The 23,981-nt window shown below is 44.7% G+C and overlaps 1 protein-coding gene across 1 annotated transcript in view; it reads right to left on the bottom strand.

Moving 5' to 3' along the window:
• TMEM132C (transmembrane protein 132C) overlaps window positions 1-23,981 on the bottom strand; it is a 431,755-nt gene that overhangs the window by 269,095 nt on the left and 138,679 nt on the right. Inside the window, exon 2 of the mRNA XM_032244139.1 lies at window positions 7,418-8,306. Coding sequence (XP_032100030.1) covers window positions 7,418-8,306 — 889 coding nt within the window. The remainder of the gene's footprint in view (window positions 1-7,417; window positions 8,307-23,981) is intronic.

Here is a 23,981-nt window from a genome sequence, read left to right as displayed (position 1 = left end):
AGTAGAACCCAGGGATATGCCTGGTACCCTACCATGCACCAGGCAGCCCGACACAATAGAATTATCTGGCCCAAAATGCCAATATTGAGGTTGAGAAACCCTGGCGTAGACTAAGCCAGTTCCTATGCTAAGCATCTCTCTTCATTGCATTGCGACATGGGGATGTGTCTATTTACTATGCATAAATTCATGTTAGCAGCAGAGTCTAATCTCCCAGTCAGGAACGATGCTTTATGGCTCTCTTAGCATCCTTTATGCGGGGTTCAGAATTGGTTACAAGTAGAGAACAAATCCCTTCCATGTCCATGAATCACATTTTTCAATTAAGTGAGCTTACTTTAAATTGGAGAGGATGAATGATCACCACCTTTGCTCTTTAGGTATCGATTTTGTTGCTTACCGACAAGGCCAAAGGTTCACACCCCATCCCCCAGTTCTTCGCTTTCATCACCTGCAGGGTCAAGACTGACCTACTTACTTATAACCTGCAAGTTGAGTCAAACACACACTGACTTTCACAGCAGGGTGCTTCTGTCAGCTAGCGTAAGCTAGGCTTTGGGAGGCAGTCATGGGGAAGTCGTCCCATCCTCAGCATCCTGAGGTGTTCAGGGGCACGGAGGTACACTGAGATGGCAGTGGGAATTTTCAGAACTGAGGACCTCCATTGTCAATATATTTTAAACATCCTTGGAAAAGTAAATGATGCTTGTGTTTTCTCTAAGGAATCCTGATATGTATTTCAATAAAACTCAGTTATGAAAGAAAAGATCCATGAAAAGGAATGTTTATGAAATAGGTTTGATATTAGGCATTTGATTTTGCATTTATTCAATAAATGTTTACTGGGACTTTATTTTGTGCTGAGTCATACAGCAAGGGCTGGGGATACAGCAGTGAGTGGAGATACGGAAAAAGGACTTACCCTTATGAGCAGACACGCTTATAAGTACTAGTAAAACCTATCTGCATATCTGTTTTTCATTTATGTTGGTAATTATTTTATTATTTTCTTTTTCTTTTTTTTTTTTTTTCAAGACTGAGTCTTGCTCTGTTACCCAGGCTAGAGTGCAGTGGCATAATCTCGGCTCACTGCAACCTCTGCCTCCTGGGTTCAAGCAATTCTCCTGCCTCAGCCTCACTAGTAGCTGGGACTACAGGCAGCCACCACTGAGTCTAGCTAATTTTTGTATTTTTAGTAGAAATGGGGTTTCACCATCTTGGTGAGGCTGGTCTCGAACTTCTGACCTCGTGATCCACCCACCTTGGCCTCTCAAAGTGCTAGGATTGCAGGCCTGGGTCACCGTGCCCAGCCTTACTTTTTATTTTCTAAAATAGGCTTCCAAAATAACATTATAGCTACAAGAAACAACGATTCCATCTTCCACACCTTGACTTTTGAGTCTTATGAACTAATTTGATTATAAAGCAAGGGTTGCCTCTGAATTCACTTTGTGGAGTTGCAAACAAAATCCAGTCTGCTTCTTTTTCGCTCACAGAAAAGCGTCCATTGTGAAAATGATCTTGCAAAGAAGGTTCATGCCAAGTTTCCATGTATGTTATTAGTCCCATAAAAATTTCCAAGAAGTCCACACCCTCTCCAAATGCCGTAGCTTTGTCAGTGATGCCATTGTGCAAAGAGCACCCTGGGTTTCGCCCTGAGGAGAGACCATTCAAGGCCTCCCTGCATGTCCCCCATGAACTTCTCAATAGAAAAGATCCAGCGATGGACCCTGGTGATCCCACACTCTGTGTCCTGGGTGGATGTCTCCTGTGATCTAACCAGCAGCCATAGTGAAGGCAGCTGGAGAGAGGTGGATGATATATATACACCACATGTTCTTTATCCACTCACTGGCTGATGGGCATTTAGGTTGATTCCACATCTCTGCAATTAGCTATGGGTACAAAGGGACATACGGAGTGGCAGAATGGACATTGGAGACTCGGAAGGGGAGAGGGCAAGAAGCAGTTATGGGACGAAAAATTATCTACTGGGTATAATGCACGCTAGTTTGGTGACAGGTGCACGACAATCCCAGACCTCACCACCGTGTACTTTATTTCTATAACCAAAAACCACGTGGACTCCTAAAGCTACTGCAATGGAAAAATACAGTGTTGGTTCCCAAACTTCAAGACTCATACCAACTTCACTATTATTGCCACATCTGTGTACATCTTCTTACATTATTTGCTTCTTGAATATTTTTTCTTTGAAACAATGATTTTAAGCATTAAAGCACATTTAAATTAAACTAAAATTATAATACATTATCTAGAAAGGGAAAACCTGCCCTGAGCTTCATCCCCAACATCCTGACGCTCTGTGTCTTCTTCACACAAGGGTGCCCACAAATCTTATCAGTCCTAGCTTTAAAATTAATCCAGAATCTGCACACTCATTCACACCTCTGCTGCTGCTGTCCTCTCTTCTCTCACCTAGATTACTGCTATACATAAAAATAAGTTACATCATGGCATTCCTTATTCAAAGCCATCCAGTCATTCCCATCTCACCTGGAACAAAAGTCAAGTCCTTACAGTGGCTCACAAAGTCCTGAGTGACGTGAATCCTGGCTCCCCACTGAGCTCACCGCCCCCCCCCACCTCTCCTATCTTCCATTCTGTTTCAGCCACATTTATCTCTTTACTGTTCCTGAAACAAACCAAGCAAGCAACCCCAGGACCTTTGCACATGTTTCCCTGCCAAGACCATGCTTGATTCAAACACCACTTTTTCAGCAAAGCCTGCTTTGACTGTCACCTTATTTAAATTGCATTCTCAGCACTTTCCATTCTTCCTCCCTTGTTAATTTTTTTCCTAAGCCACTCATCACTACCCATCATATTCACTTGGTAATTTTGATGATGATGATTATTATTATTATTATTTTGAGACAGAGTTTTACTCTTGTCACCCAGGCTGGGGATCAGTGGTGTGATCTTGGCTCCCTGCAGCCTCTGCCTCTCAGATTCAAGCCATTCTCCTGCCTCAGCCTCCTGAGTAGCTGGGATTACAGTGGCCTGCCACTATGCCTAGCTATTTTTTAATTTTTGTATTTGTAGTAGAGATGGGGGTTTCCCTATGTTGGCCAGGCTGGTCTTGAACTCCTGACATCAGGTGATCCGCAAGCCTTGGCCTCCCAAAGTGCTGGGATTACAGGTGTGAGCCACCACACTCAGCCCACTTTTGATTATGCTTATCCTCCTCCACTAGGGCATAAGCTTCACACAGGCAGGGAGTTTTGCCTGTTTTATTCAATGCTGTAGAACAATGCCTGGCAAATGGGCAGGGCTCAACACATATTAATTGAGACAATATTTACCAAATGAATGAAAAAAAAATATTGTATCCACAGTGAAAATGGAAAAGCACTGTTTGTTTTGTATTTGGGCTATCAAAAGAAAGTAACTGTAAATATAAACAATGAAAACAGAACAAAGTTTTACAATTCCAGCCAGAAAAGGAGAAGGCTTGTAAACAGTGACCTGTCTTTGTTCCAAAAAAGCAAGATTAGTAGGTGCTCTCAGAATGTTAGAGGTATGCTAACAGAGAACACGACTTTTCCTTGTAGCATTAGAACAACTGAATGACAACAGAACACAACGCTGTGTACACTCTGCAATGCCACGGCACTTGGCATCTAGCCTTGTGCATCTCTTGTGCACAGCTGTGAGCCAACATATGGAAGAGCTCCTGCCCATCCTGGAGAGTTTGCCATTCATAAAGCTCATTTTACGCAGGATGGAATTCGAGGGACTCTGTCTTTACCTGCTGCCTTGCGGCTAAGCTCTTTGACGGCCTCTCAGATGTTGTCCACCTTAAGGCAGATGGTGCCCAAATACAAATGGTTTCTTGACAAAAACCAGATTCAGAAAGAAGGGCGTGCCTGCAGTCTTGGAGGCTGAGCTAACTACGCCCTCCAGCTGTGTCACTTCTTGGCGCGCATGCAGTTTGATTATTTTTATCTTGCCTACTAGAACGTAAGCTTCACTGGGGCAGAGAGTTTTGTCTGTTTCATTCACTGCTGTAGAACAGTGCCCGGCAAATGGCCAGGGTTGGATACCTGCACGTTGAATTGATGATACAGAAACACACAACATATCGGAGAGCCTGAAAAGATGGCATCTCTGCCCTGGAAGGAAGTTCTCTGTACACCCTAAAAAAGCAGGAGAAGCAAACTGAGCCCATCTTTTCCTAACGGACACTCAGAGAGACTCAGGCAGGCGTTCTACGGAACTAATTATTCCAACTGAACTTCCTTGCCTTTGGAAATGTCTTCAGTCACAGATAAGCTGGAAAGAGACAAGGTGCCCTAAAACCGACATTCCGGTCTAAACATGCTTTAGTTTGGTCAATAACGTTATGCCAATGCCAGCTTCCTGGTGTCAATATTGCACTATGGCTCTATAAGGCGTTACTTCCAGTGGAAGCTGGGAGGGGGGTCTATGGGAAATCACTGCATTATTTTTGTAACTTCTTACAAATTGATAATTATTTAAAAACATAAGAGCTTAATTTTTTTTAAAGAAGTACCTTCAATCATGTTAGGAAAACGGGAGAATTGGAGAGAGGGAGAGAGAAGAGAAGGAGAGAAACAGAGAGACTCCACACAGAGCAAAATTCCATTTGACACACTGCTGCCTGCAGATCATTTTGGCAACTCGAATTAAGCCGAGGCTCCGAAATGTGTACAGCATCCATCATGTCCCCTTTTAAATAGCGAAATTCCATCTTCAGAGTAAGAATGAACCTCAAAGCTGGGTCTCCAGATGATTTATTTGTTCCCTATTCATTGAATCCTGACACGCCTGAGACACAAGGACATGCATTAGCACCTGTGTTTGGGGAATGTTTTCTGCTCAGACTCTCCCATGAGTGACTGCTTTTAGCCCTTAGGAAATTTGCTTCAAATTTAAAATCTGAGGTAAGGAAACCTGTAACACATGCCGTATCTTGGTGAACAGGGGTGAGGTGGATCTTCCCTCCCCAGGACTTTGATCTGTGATGGGAAAGATCAGAAGGAAGGAAACACAGCTGCTGCACTTGACCACATCAAGCAGTGCCATTAAATGTGACTACGTCTCACACCCCAGAACCACGCCATCGGCACCCTCTGTGCTACAAGTGCTCCTGTCATTACACAAAGACACCGCTCTTTAAACAAAATCACAGTACGATGGGAATAATACAGTTTTGAGAATAAACTTGGGAGTTGTTTTACACAGCACACAATGTCCTTTTACTACGAAGGTAGAATTCAGTGCTTATTGAAGGTTTGATGGATGCTGAAAAACAGCCCTGTTAGTAATATTCAATATTGACAGAGAGCTTTCAGTGCACCAGACACGGTTATGAGCAATTTGCAAATAAATATTAGCCCACTGAGTCCTCGCAACCCCATGGGGGCAGGTACTACAATGGCATCTGCTTTAGAGAGGAGGAAACTGAGGCATGCGGAGGTTGGTCTGTAAGTAGAAGAGACAGGATCAGAATTGAGATCAGCTGGTTGTTCACCACCACCATGCCTATCTTTGTGATGAAAAATTCAGAAAACAGATGCTCCTCTCTGAAGAGCCTGGTTAAAGCTTCCCTTTTGGGTACAGCTGGAAGGTTGTGCACCTTAGACCTAGGGACCCAGGTGGCTTGGCTCACGCTCACCCTGGTGACACTGGAGCCTGTATTTTCTGAAGACGGACGTTAACCAAGTGCAAGGGGGAAGATGATCACTCCAAAATTTTACAACCACTTAGCATGCCATTGGTTCCCTGGTCTTTCTGTCTCCAGCTTCCAAAGCCAGAGATAGATGCAGTTATTTCATTATTGATCAGAAACCCAGGGGGCAAAGGGACTTACCAAAAATTAAATTCAGATTTCCCAGAGCAGTACCTCTTTGAATCCAAGCCAGGCAGAAGCAAACCCAATATCCAGATCCTTTTATCTGAATATTGGCTCTCCTGGCCCCTCAGTGGCAATGCCGTGATACTTTCAATAAGCCGCCGATTCACTGACAGCGAGACCCGTCCCTCCCCACCATGATGTCAGCAAGTCCCTCACAGACCACCAAGGTTCACAATGCAAATGAAATGAGAATCCCTGGTACAGTAAATCTCATAAAAGATGTAGGATTTCATGACGTTGTTGAAAGGGATGTCTTAACAGTCCTCCAAGCATGTCCAAAAAAACACTGGCAACTGAGGATCTGCAAAATTATGCCACTTAAAAATCGAAAGGAAAAATAAAGGCAATGACAAGATGCGCATTTCAGAAGACAATTATTTGAATCTGAACGAGTAAGATGAGAAACTAATGGAAATCTCTGAACTTTTTTGTAAATGCAGAAACAAAAGCAAGCAAAACAAAAAAAGAACATTAAAAATAAGCATCCTTATAGTCATGACAAAAGATAAACAGAAGTGAACTACGGTATGATGTGCTGTCATTCCAGCTTGCAAATATTTTTTGAGGGAACTCATTCAAAATGTGATTAAGGCTATACTCTAGCAAGAACCAAAGCATAGCTACAATTACTACCTACCTCCTTCTTAACTACAGCAGAAAAAAAAACCTTATCTTTATTCCGTTTATTTTTTTAAACACATTTCAAACAAACAACTTTTTCATTATTATGACATTCTAGTCCACATCTTAAGAGGATTTGGTTTAACTGAATTTTGCCCCAGTATAAATTATCCTCAGGAAATATGTGCTCCTGTACCAAATTTTAGAATCATTATGCAGAGTGAAGAGCAGCCCTGTTACAGCTTTGATGCTGCTGTCTGTTGAACTCGCAGCGGTGACAGTAGGTGGATTATTCTGCTGCTTTGTTTGTTTTACAAGATGGAATACCTTTGCTGAAGAGTTTAATGCTGGTCATGTTTGCTTAATTATTGCGAAGCTATACCCATGCACTTAGGCCCCCCAGACACTAACTGGCAACAGTTAATCCCATCTAATTAAGAAAAAGGGTACTATGCTTGGCTCTTTTCATATATACACCCAAGGTGACACGTCATCCCTCCTCTGCCTTTTCTTGGGCTTCCTGAACACGGACTTTCAATCACGCAACTCAAATGGTATCTCATCAAAGCAACCACAGCAGAAACGGTCTCCAGGCGTGAGGATAACGGAAGGTTCTAGAGGGAGGATTATGCTTGTCTTGCTCCTTTCGGATATAAATTCTGCCCACCCTTTGCCTCTTCTTCCCTCCATAACCCACAGTGGGCAGGTGTAGAACCTGGCTTCCCCTGCTAATGCGCACAGGCCCCTGAAGGTAGTAAAAATCGATGCTTCCTGAATATCTATCTGCCAAAGGTAGTGAAAATCGACGCTTCCTGAATGCCTATCTGCCAAGCATAGAACTCAGTCTCACAGCAGGCATGCCAAAGATGAGCAGGGGCAGGCACGGGCACCTACCTCAAGATGAAGAAGTCCACGGAGGAATTGCTGGAGATGGTGACGTAGGCCGTGACCACGTCTCCCTGCTTGACCGGCCTGGAAGGTAGCCAGATGACCACGTTACCATCCAAACGCAGCTGGCTGAGCTGGGCGCTGTCCTGGGCCCGATGAAGGCGGACGGTGCCGATCCTCTGCAGGTGGGACGTGGGTTCCTCCAGCGTGTCCTTTCCTGGACGGATGGCGTTGCCCTTCCTAAAGTCACCCCCGGCACAGTTGCCTCGCTCGTTTCCTGGGTGCACGGTGTAGTAGAGCTCCACAGGGGTCCCCTCCGGCTGGTCCACGGGCCGCCTCCTCCCGGCCACCGCCATCGGGGCACTGAACCAGCTGGACAGCAGCTCCAGCTCGGCCACACACAGCCCCAGGTCCCCCTGCAGCCGGCAGCTGCCCCGCACCTCTCTGGTCTCTCGGAAAGCAAAGACCCTCAGGCATGGCAGCTTGTCCCCGGCGCTCTGGTCGTCCCAGTCCCTGCCCACGACGTGGAACAGAACCTGCACTTTGGGCCGGCTCAGGTAGACTTGATCTCGCAGGATGTGGGCTTTCAGTTTCCAGTCAAAACTAAACTTACTGGTTGGGCCTAAAAAGTTCGAAGTCAGCATCAAGTCCAGAGGCACAACCTTTTCCACGGAAAAGGGTCCATAGCTGGCATTCAGGACTGGGGGCTGCTTGGTCTTGTAGGTGAAGAAGGATTCCACCCGGGCCCGCAGGCTGGAGTTCCGCAGCAGGTCCTGGCTGGCCTCCTTCAGGAAGAAGGAGGTCTCTGCTCTGAGGACGTGGTAGCTCACAGGGAGGTAAGGTGGCAGCGAGGAGAATCTCGGAATGTTGTCTGTGACCCCGTGACCCTCTATCACTAAAAGGGGGAAAAGAAAGAAAGGACAAAGACAAACACAGGATTATTCATGGGCTCCTCATTAGCTGTCAGGTCTGTAAGCCATTTAGAAACGAGGGGCAGAAATTCTGAAGTCCACTTGGCTAGATTTTTTTTTTTACGGGACCCGAATGAGACCGAGTTTTGCTCTTTTTACCCAGGCTGGAGTGCAATGGCGCGATCTCGGCTCACCGCAACCTCCGCCTCCTGGGTTCAGGCAATTCTCCTGCCTCAGCCTCCTGAGTAGCTGGGATTACAGACACGCGCCACCATGCCCAGCTAATGTTTTGTATTTTTAGTAGAGACGGGGTTTCACCATGTTGACCAGGATGGTCTCGATCTCTTGACCTCGTGATCCACCCGCCCTGGCCTCCCAAAGTGCTGGGATTACAGGCGTGAGCCACCGCGCCCGGCCCTAGAATTTTTATATTATTTCTGGAATAAGTTATTCAATGATTCTACATGGTCCATGAATTATGCATATACTTATATTAGGTTGAAACATGAAAACCAGAATTCGGTAGAGTAAGATACGTTGAATGGTGGCAATTTCATAGAGTTCAACTTAACAGAATGCTGGTGAATTACCTATAGGAGTAAAATGGGTATTTTATTAGTAATCTGCATGAGTTTAAAATGTACTGAATGACAGTGGTACATGAATAGCAAAACAGGCCAATGAATAAAGTCCATAAATAAACCCAAGAACATATGGAAGTTTAGTCAGTGATAAAGGTAGCATCTCAAATGCTGAGGTAAACATAGATCTTTTTTTCTTCTTTATAATTTTTTTTAATCGAGATGGGGGTCTCACTATTTTGCCCGGGCTGGTCTCGAACTCCTGGGCTCAAGCAATCTTCCCACCTCAGCCTCCTAAAGCGTTGGAATTATAGGAATGAGCCACTGCACCTGCTGCAAATGTTGACTTTTAAATCACTGATGCTGGGACAACCGTACAGCCGTTAAGAAAAAGGTAGATCCACACCCACGCCATCCGTAAGATTAAACTTCAAGTGGGTCTGGAACATAAGTCAAAGAAGTCACTTCTTTTAAGCAGGAAAGAAAACAGGGATGAATTCCTCCATAACCTGGGTGTAGGAAAAGCTTCACAATGATGACTCAAAATCTAAATGCAGTTTTAAAAATAATAAATTTGCCTATATAATTTTTATAATATTTGCATCACAAAAATACCATAAAGTCAAAAGGAAAATGACAAGCTAGAAGTCAATATTTGCAGCACATACATCACATTACAAGGGCTAATGGCCCTAATATAGAGATCTTGAAATTTGAGAAAAAAGATTTTTAAAAATTGAGAGAGAAATAGGTAAATGATATGGACATTCACAAAAATATATTAAAATTGTTTTTATATATATTTAAAACTATTGAGCCTCGTTCATGGGGAAATACAAATGAAAACTGCAAACAAATACCACTTCTCACCTATAAGACTGACAAAAATTACCAAGTCTAACACACACTGTTGGAAAGTCGTCGGGTAAGAGGCACTCTTAGTATATTGCTGCTGAGAATGAAAAGTGCTACAGCCTTTCTGGAAGGGAAACTGGCGTTACATTTGCATTTTCCTTTGACTCTTTCATCTCAATTCTAGGAATCTACTCTGAAGATACACCTCTGGCGATTAGAAAACACACACACACAAGATCATGTATTGCAACATTGGTTTTAAATGCAAGATATTTTGGCACAACCTACCTACCCTTATGTAGAAAAATGGTTGAATAAACTACAGTAAATCCACACAGTGGAGTAGCATGAGCTGCAATAAAAGGAGTATGATCTGTGTGAAGCAATATGGAGTGCTTTCCAAAATATACTGCTAAGTGAAAAGACACAGTGCAGAAGGCTATCTGAGTAAACTAACTTCTGCTAAGAAAGAAGGGGAGTGTATTAGACTGTTTTCACACTGTTAATAAAGACATACCCCAGAATGGGTAATTTTAAAAAGAAAGAGGTTTAATGGACTCACAGTTCCACATGGCTGTGGGGGCCTCAAAATCATGGCGGAAGGCAAAGGAAGAACAAAGGGCTGTCTTACATGGTGGCAGGCAAGAGTGTGTGTGCAGGGGAACTCCCATTTACAAAACTGTTAGATCTCATGAGACGTATTCACTACCCTGAGAACAATATAGGGAAAACTACCCCCATGATTCCATTATCTCCACCTGGTCCTGCGCTTGACACATGGAAATTATTATAATTCAAAGTGAGATTTGGGTGGGGACACAGCCAAACAATATCAGGAAGATAAGAAAATGTCTGTGTGTCTGTTCATTCATGTAACACATATGCACATACAGGAAAAGAAATCACAGTCTATGAGGCTGGTCATCAACAGCCCCAGGCAGAAATAAAGGAGGCTGATGATGGGGAGAAGAGATGGAGGGTGTGGCTTTTTGGTTTACTTCTGACCTTTGGAATCATGGAAATGTTTGACATATGATATTAATGTCCACGAGGATGAGTAAAAACTCTGAATTAGTTACAAATGGAAAGAAATGAACTTAATTGTATTTCAGATGAATATCAAAACCACACTGAAGGAGGGTAAGGGAAAACTAATCCAAGTAATTTTGGACACATATTTTGGCTATGAATCCTGAGGCTAAAGACAACAGAGAATCAGAGACAAACAGTGAATGATAGTGAGTAAATTTGTTTTGGACAAAAGTATGAGTTAGCAACTCTGAAACTACTTTCTGTACATTTCTTATCAAGGAGATAAGAAATATATTGTGAACCTGGAAGCCTGTTTATCACTGTCAGGGAGGGATCACTAGCACAGAAAGGGGTAAGGCCAAAATGAAACCCGTAGTGCGTTAGAATAGGGTTGGCGTACATGAACTCCAGTTTATAATTTATACACAGATAGGGAAATAGACGTAGATTGTGTACACACATGTATGTGTGCGTACGTACATAGATGTGTCTCCTAGCTCTGTCCTCAGTGACACCCTAAGAGCACTGTGCACATCTAGCACCCAGATATTGGTTTCTAAATACCATTCTTCACTAAAAGGAGCCAGGACTGCTGGGAAAATTCTCTCATTACCAATACAAGAAGAACCTGGAACACGTATCTTATTTTGTCCTAAAAGGATGAAGAGTCCTTAGAATATGTCCAAAGGATGCAGGAGTGGCAGCACTGGACAAATTGAGATAATTTGAGCATCAGAATAAATACTGATGTTAAAAGATTATAAAACCATTCAATGAAATAAGAATCTGTGACTTGATGATAATGTCATAAAGTCAGAGGGGAGGGACAGTTGTTTGTTTGTTTGGAGACAGAGTCTCACTCTGTCACCCAGGCTGGAGTGCAGTGGTGCAATCTCGGCTCACTGCAACCTCCACCTCCCAGATTGAAGTGATTCTCCAGCCTCAGCCTCCTGAGTACCTGGGATTACAGGCATGCGTCACCACACCCAGCTAATTTTTTGTATTTTTAGTAGAGATGGGGTTTCACCACGTTGGCCAGGCTGGTCTCAACCTCCTGACCTCAGGTGATCCACCTGCCTTGGCCTCCCAAAGTGCTGGGATTACAGGAGTGAGTAACTGCGCCGGCCTTGGAGGGACAGTTTTTCCTTATGATATTATCCAAAGGGATCTCTGACAACATTCACAGGAGTGACTGATTCAGGTAAAGATCACAAGTGGATGCTAAAACCAGCTGGTGAAAGTTTCATGAATAACAGGAGAGTCGCATCATCTTAAATTGTCTTCCAACAAGTTAGCCCCAAGTTGTTCACTGAATCACAAAGGAAACGCCAGTAGGTTTTGGTGGAGAAAGCTGGTAGGCTGTGCTTTAGCCAAGTGATCAAAACTGACATCACTAGCAATGGGGCCAACAGAGAACCGTCCCTGACAAGCACAATGGAGGAGAACACAATACTGATTCCCTCGTATTTCTGCAAAAATTTGCATAATTTGCATCTAATCATGGGGAAATGTCTAAGGTACATTCTATGAAGTAATTGGCCTATACCCACCAAAAATGTTGAGGTCATGAATTAAGAGGAAAGTTGAAGGAACTGTTCCAGATTTGTGGATAAAAAGATGTCTAAAGATACACAAAACTGAAGGCAACACATGATTGGAAATTTTATTTTCCTATGAAGAACATTTTTCAGACCATCGACAAAATTTGCAAGTCTCAAAAATAGCTAATAGTTTTGTAGCAATGTCAATTTCTTCATTTTGATAATTGTACTGAACTTATATAAGAGAACATCTTGATTTTGAAAATATATGTATTCAGAACTACTGAGAAAGTGGCATTATGTTGGCTTGCAATTTATTCTCAAACAGCTTGGGGTGGAGGGGAACTCAGGTGAAAGGAAATATGGTAAAATCTCACCATTTGAGGAACCTGAGTGAAGGGTATATGAAAACTCCTTTTACTATTTTTGCAACTCTTTTGTAAGATTCTAACTGTGTCAAAATAAAACTGTTTCATTGAAATAAATAAAATGTAAGCAAGATACCTTCGTCTTTTAAATTCCTCATCTCTCCCTTAGAGATTTTGCCTGCTTATGTTTATTAATTTGTTGGAAACAATCGTAACGAGATAAGCCATTTTTCTCATGTTACTCAAAAACAATGAGTCGGTGCCCTGCCACATTATTATTCCCAAATTCGTCAGATTTTTGGATAATCTTGACCCATCTGGGGGGAGAGTGACTTTTAGTAATTGATCACCAAAGACACTATCTTGTCATCGTCATCTTCTTTCTCAGCTAGGAAGAAAGTATTCATTATTCACTCTTCCAGGTGAAATGAATTAGCAGAATGAATAAGCTTGCCACCCTGTCCCCACTGGGTGGGAGCCCAGTTCCAAGGCTCGGGTCTCTCTGGCCCCCTACTGAGATTCGGCACGGGGAGCGGTGATACTGACTGGGGCGTAAACGACATGGCTCTGGGCCCTGCACGTGTTCAGACCTGACATCACAGACTGCTCACTTTGGAGCTCCATTCAGCCTCAGATGGGTTTTGCTTGGCCCACAGTGTTTTTTAAAAAAATATTTATAAAGTGAAACTCAGTTTTTAAAAACTGGGGAGTCTCTGGGTTTCCAGCCTGTCTTTGAACATGGGACGAACTGGCAACACTCGGGCCTTCTCCCCACGTGGCGACGATGGGAAGAGGTGACTTGCAGCCCCAGTGCTGCTGTCATCCCACCCTCAGCCTCCCATGCTCCATGCAGCTACCCCCTTGTCCCGCAGATGCTTTGAGTTTGAGATTCCTGATTTAGAAGAATCAGCCAGCTAAGTTGCTGAATACCGGGGGGGTCACAGGCTCGACCCCAAGGTAGGAAAGTGCAGCATGTCACCCCTCGCTTCCCGGGGTTCTTGAACCATCCCTGACATCAACAGAAGGACCGCCAGCAGCCTCCTTGCTGTTTGAATATTTTCTTTGCGAAGATCCTCCAAGCGCTTATGCTACGTGAGGGCAGAGCTAAGAACATGCTATACACTCACAACGCAAAAACATCCATTGCCCCAGTTGCTAGCTTCCCAAACCCAAGAAAGCCCATCTCCTTGCTTCTGTGTTTTAAAACCCGCAGAAAACCCAAACAAGCCTGCATCCGCGTGTTGAGAGGGGAGATGGGAGGTGGCTCTCTCCTTCTTCCCAGCCTTCCCTCCTGTCCCTTCCTGTCAGTGCAGCCTGTACAACCCGCCAGCATATGGGGCAGCCCGGCTCTGCTGTCCTCTGGAAGGACCCTAATCCTTTTCCCGACAGGGACACTGGCGAGCAGATCAAAGCTGCCTTTGGTGCTGCAGCCAAACGGACTTGGATTGTCAAGATGGCTTTTGAAAGAAAACGTTCTCTCCTGTTCTCAGCCCAGAGGCCTTGTTCTGGGGTCACCAGCAACAAGGGCACATTCGCCTCCCTCTCTTTAGGGATGGCTCAGAGCTCCCACTTTAACTCCCTAATTTCAGAATCTGCTTAAAACATGCTCAAAAGATCCTGCCGAGGTATACAACATTCCAGAAAGAGCTCTGGCTCTCTGCCCTTAAACATGGACTATTTAGACAACTTGTAATATTCTGTAAAAGCCAACAGACAAATTGCCACATCTGATGCTTTCATTTTGAGGTATTTATCCCAATCCAAAAAAAACACTCTTAAATCTTGAAGTGTAGGGACTTAGAGACTCATCTGTTTGGGGAAGGTTGTGAGCCAAGGACTCTGTGAAGGGGCGGGGCTCAGGATTCCAGACCCATTTGCAGCGGGGCATTCGCCAACAGGAAGCATTTGTCAACAAGCTCTCTTGCCATTCTTCATTCTTTCTACACAGAAAGATTCCTTTTCTTAACCGGAAAAATGTCTAAAGGAAACCCATTTGCTTTTAAGCAAATGCTGAGTTTATTTTCTATAAAATACAGATGGAGTGGGCTTGTGGTCTCGCCTCCTGTCTTAGGGGTCCTCCATTCTTTGAGCAGATCACTCTTTATCCTTCACATGAGGAAAAATGAGAAGGGACGGAGTGACGTGAAGCCTAGCTCATCCCTTCCTGTGGAGCCTCATTCTGAATTCTTCCAGCTCATGAGATTTGACCTGAGTCAAGAAGAGAGAGACACCGTAAAGAAAGGAGCAAGGCCTTGTACAGTGGCTAAGGGAGCTTTAATTTCCACAAAGAGTGAGAGAGTGAGAGAGCAAGAGAGAGACAGAGCGAGACTGAGAGAGAGAGACAGAGATTGAGACTGGTTGATCTAGATACATAGCCTCGTATGGTAACAATGGAAGAGTGATTATAAGATGGCACCCCATCTGCTGTATCTACACCCTTATCTACACCCTCAGCATAAGACGCTGCAGTTCTCCCAACAAGAGGTGGAGTCAATTTCCCCACTCTGAATCTGGGCTGCCTTGTAATTTGCTTTGGCCAAGAGAATATGGAAGAAGTGACAGCGTGCCTATTCTGGGCTCAGGTCTCAAGAGGCCTTGAACGTTTCCACTCTGCCTCTTTTGGATGCCTTATAGCAGGAATAACAAGCCTGGACCAGCCTGGTGGAGAAGAGACCACGTGGAGGGGAGTGGTGTGATCCCAGCTAAGGCCATCCTGCATCAGTGAGGCCACGCCCAGCCCCAAACAAGTGAGCAAGCCCAGCCAAGATCAGAACTCCCGAGACTCAAGAGGCCTTGTACATGACCTAAGCCTCCACATTTTAGGGTGTTTCATCATGAAACAACTCCTGATGGAAGAGCCAGCAGTTATCAAGAATTGACTATGTGTATCAGACCATTTTCACACTGCTATGAAGACATACCCAAGACTGGATAATTTATAAATGAAAAAGAGGTTTAATGGACTCACAGTTCACATGGCTGGGGAGCCCTCACAATAATGGCGGAAGGCGAAGGAGGAGCAAAGGCACATCTTACATGGTGGCAGGCAAGAGAGCATATGTAGGGGAATTCCCCTTTATAAAACTATCGGATCTCGTGAGATTTATTCACTGTCACAAGAACAGCACAAAAGCCTGCCCCATGATTCAATTACCTCCCACCAGTTTCCTCCCACAATAAGTGGAGATTACAGGAGATACAATTCCAGATGAGATTTGGGTGGGGACATAGCCAAACCATATCACCATGTTCTAGGTACGCTTTTAAATGCCTACATGTGGAATCTCAATTAGTTCTTCACAACAATCCTTTGGGGTAAGTATCATGATGTCCACTTTTTATAGGAGAGGAAATTGAGGAATGGAGAAGGTAAGTAGTGTTGCCCAGGATCTCCTGGTTGTAGGTGAGGTAGCTGAAACTCATGCCTGGCTGTCTGGTTCCAGAGGTTCTGGTCCACTCGGCAACAGGGCTCACCTCTCACTATTCACTGCCTGCCAGGTACATGAGGGTTCGTGAAGATGATGCCTACAAAGTTTTTAACAAGTGCCTGACTCATCATAAGGGTGCAAGTAGGGTTATATCTTAATTATATCTTAATACATCCTTGTTACTGATTTTAAAAATTATTATTGAAGTTTAAATTGATCTTGCTCCTTCCTATATCCAGGGTCCCACACATGGCCACTCCTTCTGCCTAATTAATTTCCATTCAGCTCCCAGATCCACCTCACCTCTTCTATTAATAGGAAGCCTTCCTGACTTCCACACTAGGTCCAGTGCCCCTCCCCAAACACCATGCACCTCTATTTTACATCTTTTCACACAGCCGTCATTTTATATTTACTTGTGTGCAGGTTTGGTTAATGACCATCTTCTCTAACAGGCTGGAAGCCCCATGAGAAAAAGGACACTGTTTTTATCCACCAGGGTTCCCTCCTGTCTTAGATACCATGTGACTCAGGGACTACTCAGTCATCACTTGAGGAATGCATGATGTTTGATCAATAGCCCAACATTAAGCAAGCCAGATGGGGGAAGAAGCCACTACTCAAGACACCATGAGGGAGAATGTAGACACCATTCGTTGGGAGGCAGAACTTCTCATGTGTGGTAGGAAGAATTGGAGCCAATGTCCATGGACATTCTGGTGTCCAGTACCAGGTATGGCGACTCTCTGCAGCCATTCAGTGTCAGCGCATCAGATGTGTTGAAGAAACTTCACATGCATGGAAGTACCTTCTTTGCCTCACATTTGCCTACTTTTAGAGCTTATGGTCACCCAGAAGTAAAATAACAATTGTTGCAGAAGACAAGAACAATTATTTTTCCCCAGCAAAATAATGCACTAGGAACTGTCCATGGGACTGCTGAGAATTGATCAAGAATTTCTTGAGTACATACATGCCCTTGACTGCCTGGCATAGCTCTCTGTACACAGAGCTTTCAACAGAGGGTGGTGTTTCCTAAAATTCACACATCCGTCACTCTCATGACATGAGCCAGACAATGTTTGCACTGTTAATCAGTCCAGGAACTTACTAAGAATTGATAACTTTGTTGATTAAAATGGAAATTGATAATACACTAATATCAATGAATGAATAATTTTGTTTAAATAATCTTACTGTAAATAAAAACCAAGCTCCCCTAATTGCTGCCTGTCTAGAGCTCTGAGCTTCAGTTTGCCATTTCTTTGTTAAGCAGGGAGATGATCAAATGTTAGGTGCTGAAGACACAGCAGCAGCAAAATGAGATTTTCTCTCAGACTCAGAATCATTCAAACAAGCAGGAAATTCCCACTTTCTTATTTGGTTGAACAGGTGATTTCGTGCCATGTCCAGGTATCCCCAACAGCCAACCATAGAGACGCTCACGTGAACGGGTCCCCCACAAAGCTCTGCAGGGTCCATCTGCACCCTCAAATGCTGTAACACTGTGTGTGCCCCTAAACTCACCTCTCATCTTGGGAAGCCCAGGGACAGCAGAGTAAGGAATAAGAGGTGGTTGCCAGCCTTTGCTGTGTGTTTTCTCTTGGAAATGTTATCTTCTGACTGCAAGGAAACAATTCCAGGGCTGCCATGCCATTGTGAGCTCTGACAAATGTCTCCCCTCTTACTCCACTTTATCTGCTTGCCCCAACATCTCCCAGGAAGATAGGATAATTGAGTCATTTTTATTGACCTGACGCAATAGCCCTGGGAAGTCCAATGGCGGTTTCCTACGGCCACGGGAGGGAGGCTGGGGAGCAGCTGACAGCTGCACCTGCCTATCTGGCCTCCATGCGGACAGCACGTCCATTGCTGTCTCCCCTCCTGTTTATCCATTTTCTTTATCTGTACTTGCCTGTCAGTGCTGGGGATATTGTGTCCTCCATCAGTTGTTCATCAGGGAACTCTACCACAAAGCTGCTGCCGGAAATTGAGTTTTTGAGATGCTGAGATAGTGGACACAGGAGCTGCCACGTCACTCAGCGCCCGGACAGGATAACACTGGGAGAACAAGCCTCCCCGCTAACATGATGCATTGCCTTCATCACAGTGCCCACTTCCACACGTGTTGACCAGGGATGGATTCTTTAGAGCTGATGTTTTCTGGGCTGAGACATAAAGGATGGGTAAGACCTGAGGGGGCGGAAGGGAGTGTGGTAAGAATCTGGGATGAAGAACAACATTACCAAGAGATTGGTGGAGGGAAAGCTCAGGAGCCCAGCATGTGGGGAGTGGGAAGACCATCCAGGCAGATGGGATGAGGCCATGTGCTACTCCAAATGGGGTAGGCAGTGGATCCCCACACATGCACCTTGGTAAAAATACTAGGTCCTGCTTTCCTCTCGAGTTGAATAAAAATAAAGATAACATCCCCTGAAATCATCCAAAGGCACAAGTGGAATTGTTTGAGGGTATGCAAGGGACTTTCAAGAACAGCAACTAAGTCAGGGTTCCCCAGGAAAGGGCGATTTTCCTGAGAAACCCTTGGAGACGTCTGCAGACGTTTTTTGGTTCTCACCAGTGGGAGGAGGCTGTTATTGACATCTCGTCAGTAGGTGCCAGGGATGGTTCTAAACATCTTACAACATACAAGACAGTGCCCCTACCACAAAGAATTATCCAGCCTACAATGTCCATAGCACTGAGGCTGACAAACCCTGATCTCACTTGATCCACACAGAAAGCCTGAGGTATTTTGTTAGATGTTTCATACATAGGAAGAAACAGAGGGAGGATTTTAATCAAAGCCTTCCCCAGCCCAGAAAGAAGAAACGTATCACCGTGGTTGAGAGTTCCTGGAGTCACACAAAGTTCAACAATGAAACCCTGTCCCACAACTTCCCAGATGAGGATTTTGTTTTTGTTTTCTTTTTAAAAAAAACCTTAACCCCTTGAGCCTCAGAATCCACTGACCCTTTGCTTAAAGCAATACACTGAGCACTCAGCATGCTGAGGAATTCCGAGCACAAATGTGGGGTGAGAGGAAGGGTGATATCCACATGTGAAACACAATTGGACGATGTGTATGTGAGAAAGAAAAATCTGAAATTAAGGGAGGCGGGCTCTTTTCAGGACTTCAGAGGCGTCTGCTGCATCAGACATCTCCGGTTTACTCAGATGATATCAGCCACCTGCAAAACAGGACTTGCCTTTCTCCATACGCCTCAAGGAGAGCCCTGATTGGATTTTCCTTCCAAGTCACTGCAGCTTACTTGAAACACAAGCTGAATATTTTTTTCCTCTCTCCATTGGTGATTTATTAACATTCCCAGACACAGAATGTCTCTCTCTCTTGGCTAAATATGGCTCATTGTTTCTTTTTTCTTGAAACAAAAGGCACCTTGATAAATGGATTATTTGATTTCAATGCCTCTTCTGAACAAACCCCGAATATCCTTTGCTGAAATTACACAGCGCGGTCTGCGATTTCGTAACCAGCAAACTCTCCTTTAAAAGAGCAGCTACGTATATTCCCCTCTGAGCCCCTGGGGGGATATTTCCCCCCTTTTCTCTGGGAGAACTCCATAATCACTCTCAGATGCTACTCAATCAGACCCCTAGAAGTTCAGGAAAGGAGCTGTGCCTGTCGAAGACAAATGCTCTAAAATCTTCAGAATCTTGGACTTCATCAGCACAAGAAGGGTGCCTTGGGTAGGCACAGAGGGAAACGTTCACCAGGCAAAGTTATAAACCTAATATGGGCTGCTTTAACAGCATGGTGTGGCAGTGTTTCCTCAAGCTCAGCCAGTGTCTTGCCTGGTGACCATGTGGCCAATTCCTCCACATCCTCCGCCTACCCTCCAACGCTGGTCACCCACAATGTGATTTGGAACCCAGGTCTATCTGCAGGTGGGATCTGATCGGCTCAGACTGGGGCTCTCTCAGGACAGGGGCTCTCTAAGGGACGGCGTGTCAGCTTCCTATGCTGCTGGAACGGATTACCACAAACTTAGCCGCTTAAAACAACACACACTTATTTTTTTTAATAGTCCTGGAGGTCAGAAGTCTAAAATCAAAGTGTCACTAGGGGAACAACACACACTGAGGCCAGACTGTGGAGAGTGGAGGAGGAGGGAGAGGATCAGAAAAATAACTAATGGATATTGGGCTTAATACCTGGGTGATGAAATACTCTGTGTGACAAACCAGCATGACTCATGGTTACCTGTGGTAACAAACCTGCACATGTACCCCTCAACTTAGAACTTAAAACAAAAACAAAAAAACCCTGAAGTGTCAGTAGGGCTGTGTTCCTTCTGAGTCTTCAGGAAAGAGTCTGTTTCCTTTCCCATTTTCTGGGGGTCATCTGCATTCCTCAGTGTGTAGTCTCTTTCTCTCCAGTAAATACCTAGGCAGCTTCTCTCCCCCCTGACTTCCAGTCTCCCTCTACAGGGACCCAAGTGATGACATCAGGGCTACCTGGATGATCCAGGATGATTCCCCCATCTCAAGAGCCTTACCTTAATCCCATCTGCAAAGTTCCTTTCCCTCTGCAAAGTCATGTATTTGCAGCCTTTGGCAGTAGGGATGTAAACGTCTTTGGGGAGGGTGGCATGTTTGATTATCACAATGGGTGGAGGGAGGAACACCACTGGCATTTAGAGAGCAGCCAGTTCTGCTAGGTTTTCTGCACAGCATGACAGTTCGACAGCAATGAAGAATTGCCCAGATTCTGCATTAGTTTGTCCCACTGCACACTCACAGAGGCCAGGAACGCACTTACAGTGATCCAGGCAGAAAGACGATCTTAAATATCCACTAAAAAATTGGGAGAAGGGCAACGATTTCACATACTGTGCATGTTCCAGAATTGCAACTACAGGGGTGGAGATCGGATGATGAAACTTATCTAAAAAGTGGTTGATCAGCCAGGCACGGTGGCTCATACCCGTAATCCTAGCACTTTGGGAGGCTGAGGCAGGCGGACTGCCTGAGCTTCGAGGCCAGACTGGGCAACACGGTGAAACCCCACCTCTACTGAAATACAAAAGAAATTAGCTGGGCATGGCGCCATACACCAGTAGTCCCAGCTACTTGGGAGGGTGAGGCAGGAGATTTGCTTGAGCCCGGGAGGCAGAGGTTGTGGTGAGCCCACTGCACTTCAGCCTGGATGACAGAGTGAGACTCTGTCTCTATTAAAAAAAAAAAAAAGTTGTTGATCCCTTTTGAAAATTACATCCACAATGCCCAATCTGCATATGAAATCCAATTTGCAGCAACACAGGTACACCAGTCTTCATCTGTGGCTGACACACCCGTAGTGACCAAATACAGGAGCAAATATCTGACCACTTCATTCGGACTTCTAGATATACTTGTTAAGGTGTTACTTTACTTTGAATTATTTTTTTTCCCTATGAGAGAGCCCTATGCTGATTTGTTTTTAATTGTGTCTATATGTACATTACCGAATCATGGATTTCATTTCATGACTCATAAAGGTGAGGACTGAGAATGACTGGGGTTAATCTAACCTAGGGGTTGACAAACTTTTTCTTAAAGGACCATATAATGAATATCTTAGGTTTCTGCAGGCTAGGAGACAAAAATCAATATTATATAGGTGCTTATATAATCATTAAAATGTAAATAACATACTTAGCTTGCAGGCTATACCAAAACAGGTGACGGGCAAGATTTGACCCATGTTCTGCAGTTTGCCAACCCCTGGTCTAAATCAAACAGGGCAGTTCCCAGCTGGTTCCCAGTACCTGGTTCAGTTACACACAGACCTAAACGTGTGGTTCTCAAACAGAGGCAGTTTTGCTCCCAAGGGGACATTTGACGATGTCTGGAGACTTTTTCCATTGTCAAGAATGGCACTGGGGGTTACTGGGAGGGAGCTGGGCACCGTGGCTCAAGCCGGTAATCCCAGTACTTTGGGAGGCTGAAGCAGGTAGTTCCCTTGAGGTCGGGAGTTCGAGACCAGCTTGATCAACATGGTGAAGCCCTGTCTCTACAAAATATGCAAAAATTAGACAGGTATGGTGGTGTGTGCCTGTAATTCCAGCTACTCAGGAGGCTGAGTAAAGTGAATCACTTGAACCTGGGAAGTGAAGGGTGCAATGAGCCAAGACTGCGCCACTGCACTCCAGCCTGGGCAAGAGAGTGAGACTCTGTCCCCCGACCCAAAAAAAAGAATGGGGTTTGGGGGGTATCCTGTTAGCATCTAGTAGGCAGAGGCCAGGGATACTGCTTAACACCCTACACTGCAAGGAACAGCCCCCCTCCGCCACACGCACAGAAGTATCCAGCCCCAAGGCTCACTGTGCTGCACTGGGAGAGCCCTGCCCCAGGCCGAACTGGGCCAAGGAACCATGAGAAGTGTTTTAGGACTTCTGGCAAAGACGGTCCCTCACTCTTAAGCAGAAAAGCAAATGCCTTTCACACCAGGGGCCAGTGAGGGAGTAAGTCTCCCCATAATACTGTCAACCATCTGGAATCTATGCATGAAGTGCCCGAGACAAGGCCAGCCATGGGTGGGCACAGTGAGGGAAGGGGCCATGCTTTCATGCCAGGGTTGGCCCAGTGAGGGGCCTGGGACAAGCTCGCCGAGATCTCCCCCCGCCGCTGCCCTACCGGCCATGTGAGCCGGTGGAGTGGACAGGGGTGTTCTCTTACTTTCAGCCAAAAGCTTCTTAATAGGATCCATCTTGCTTTGTCCAAACTGTGGTAACTCTGCTTCACAAGTCACATAAAGAAGGAGTCAGCATACTTTCTTCTGTGAAGGCTCAGACAGTAGGCATTTCAGGCTTCATGGGCCAAATGGTGTCTGTGGCAACTGCTCAACACTCCTGCGACCACAGCCGGGGACAAACGCCAACCAATGACTCTGTCAGTGCTCCACAGAAACTTTACTTTTTTTTTTTTTTTGAGACGGAGTTTCACTCTTGTTGCCCAGGCTGGAGTGCAATGGCGTGATCTCGGCTCACCGCAACCTCCGCCTCCCGGGTTCAAGTGATTCTCCTGCCTCAGCCTCCCGAGTAGCTGGGATTATAGGCATCTGCCACCACGCCCAGCCCTAAAACTTTACTTTCAAACAATAGAATTTTAATTTCACATGTCAGAAACACTACTACTCTATTAGAATATTTTTTCCAACTATCTAAAGATGTAAAAAAGTAAAAAAATTATGAGTTTTCAGGCCACCACACAAAAACTGGTGGTGGGCTGGGTTTGACCCATGGGCCATGGAGTGCGGGCCCCCGACAGAGAGCAAGCCTCTCCAAGTCGTGTTTCGTGCACAGGACTTTCTTAGTGTCTTCTTCCGCACATTTTACAATCTGAACCATAGACCAGGTTTACCTCTTTGATTCAAAATGTAAACATGGTTTTTACTATGCCTCCCAAACAGTTTAGAAATGAAAACCAAAAAAAAAAAAAAAAAAAGAAAAATCGGGAGGGATTTAGAGTTGCATAATATAAGCATTTACAGCAGCGTTTAAATAACTGCATTTGCTGCTCACATAGCATATGGTTTGAGACTGTTTCACTGTATCTATTCAAAGAGGGAGGCATCCATTTATCACAGATGGTGATATTATTTATGATGGAAACTTACATTGATCCTGAGCGTCCCAATTATCTCAATTCATATAAATAAAAAGGAACAGCATTCCTGTTCTTTATGATGGTCTTCTTCCTCAAACATAAAGAGCTTGTTTTTAATATAGTCCACATATTTTCTTTCCACTAATTACAGATAATTTAAAGAAACTTGTATGTACCATTGAGTCATCGGCATTTCTCCCCCACATGTGAGTTTCATCTGCTTGCCAGTTAGCATCTGTAGTT

Source organism: Sapajus apella, unplaced genomic scaffold, assembly GCF_009761245.1.
Source record: "Sapajus apella isolate SASKATOON/1434 unplaced genomic scaffold, GSC_monkey_1.0 scaffold2, whole genome shotgun sequence".
In the NCBI taxonomy this organism is placed as follows: Eukaryota; Metazoa; Chordata; class Mammalia; order Primates; family Cebidae; genus Sapajus; species Sapajus apella.
Note: the sequence above shows the minus strand (reverse complement) of the source record. Positions and strands in the feature narration are given on the sequence as shown.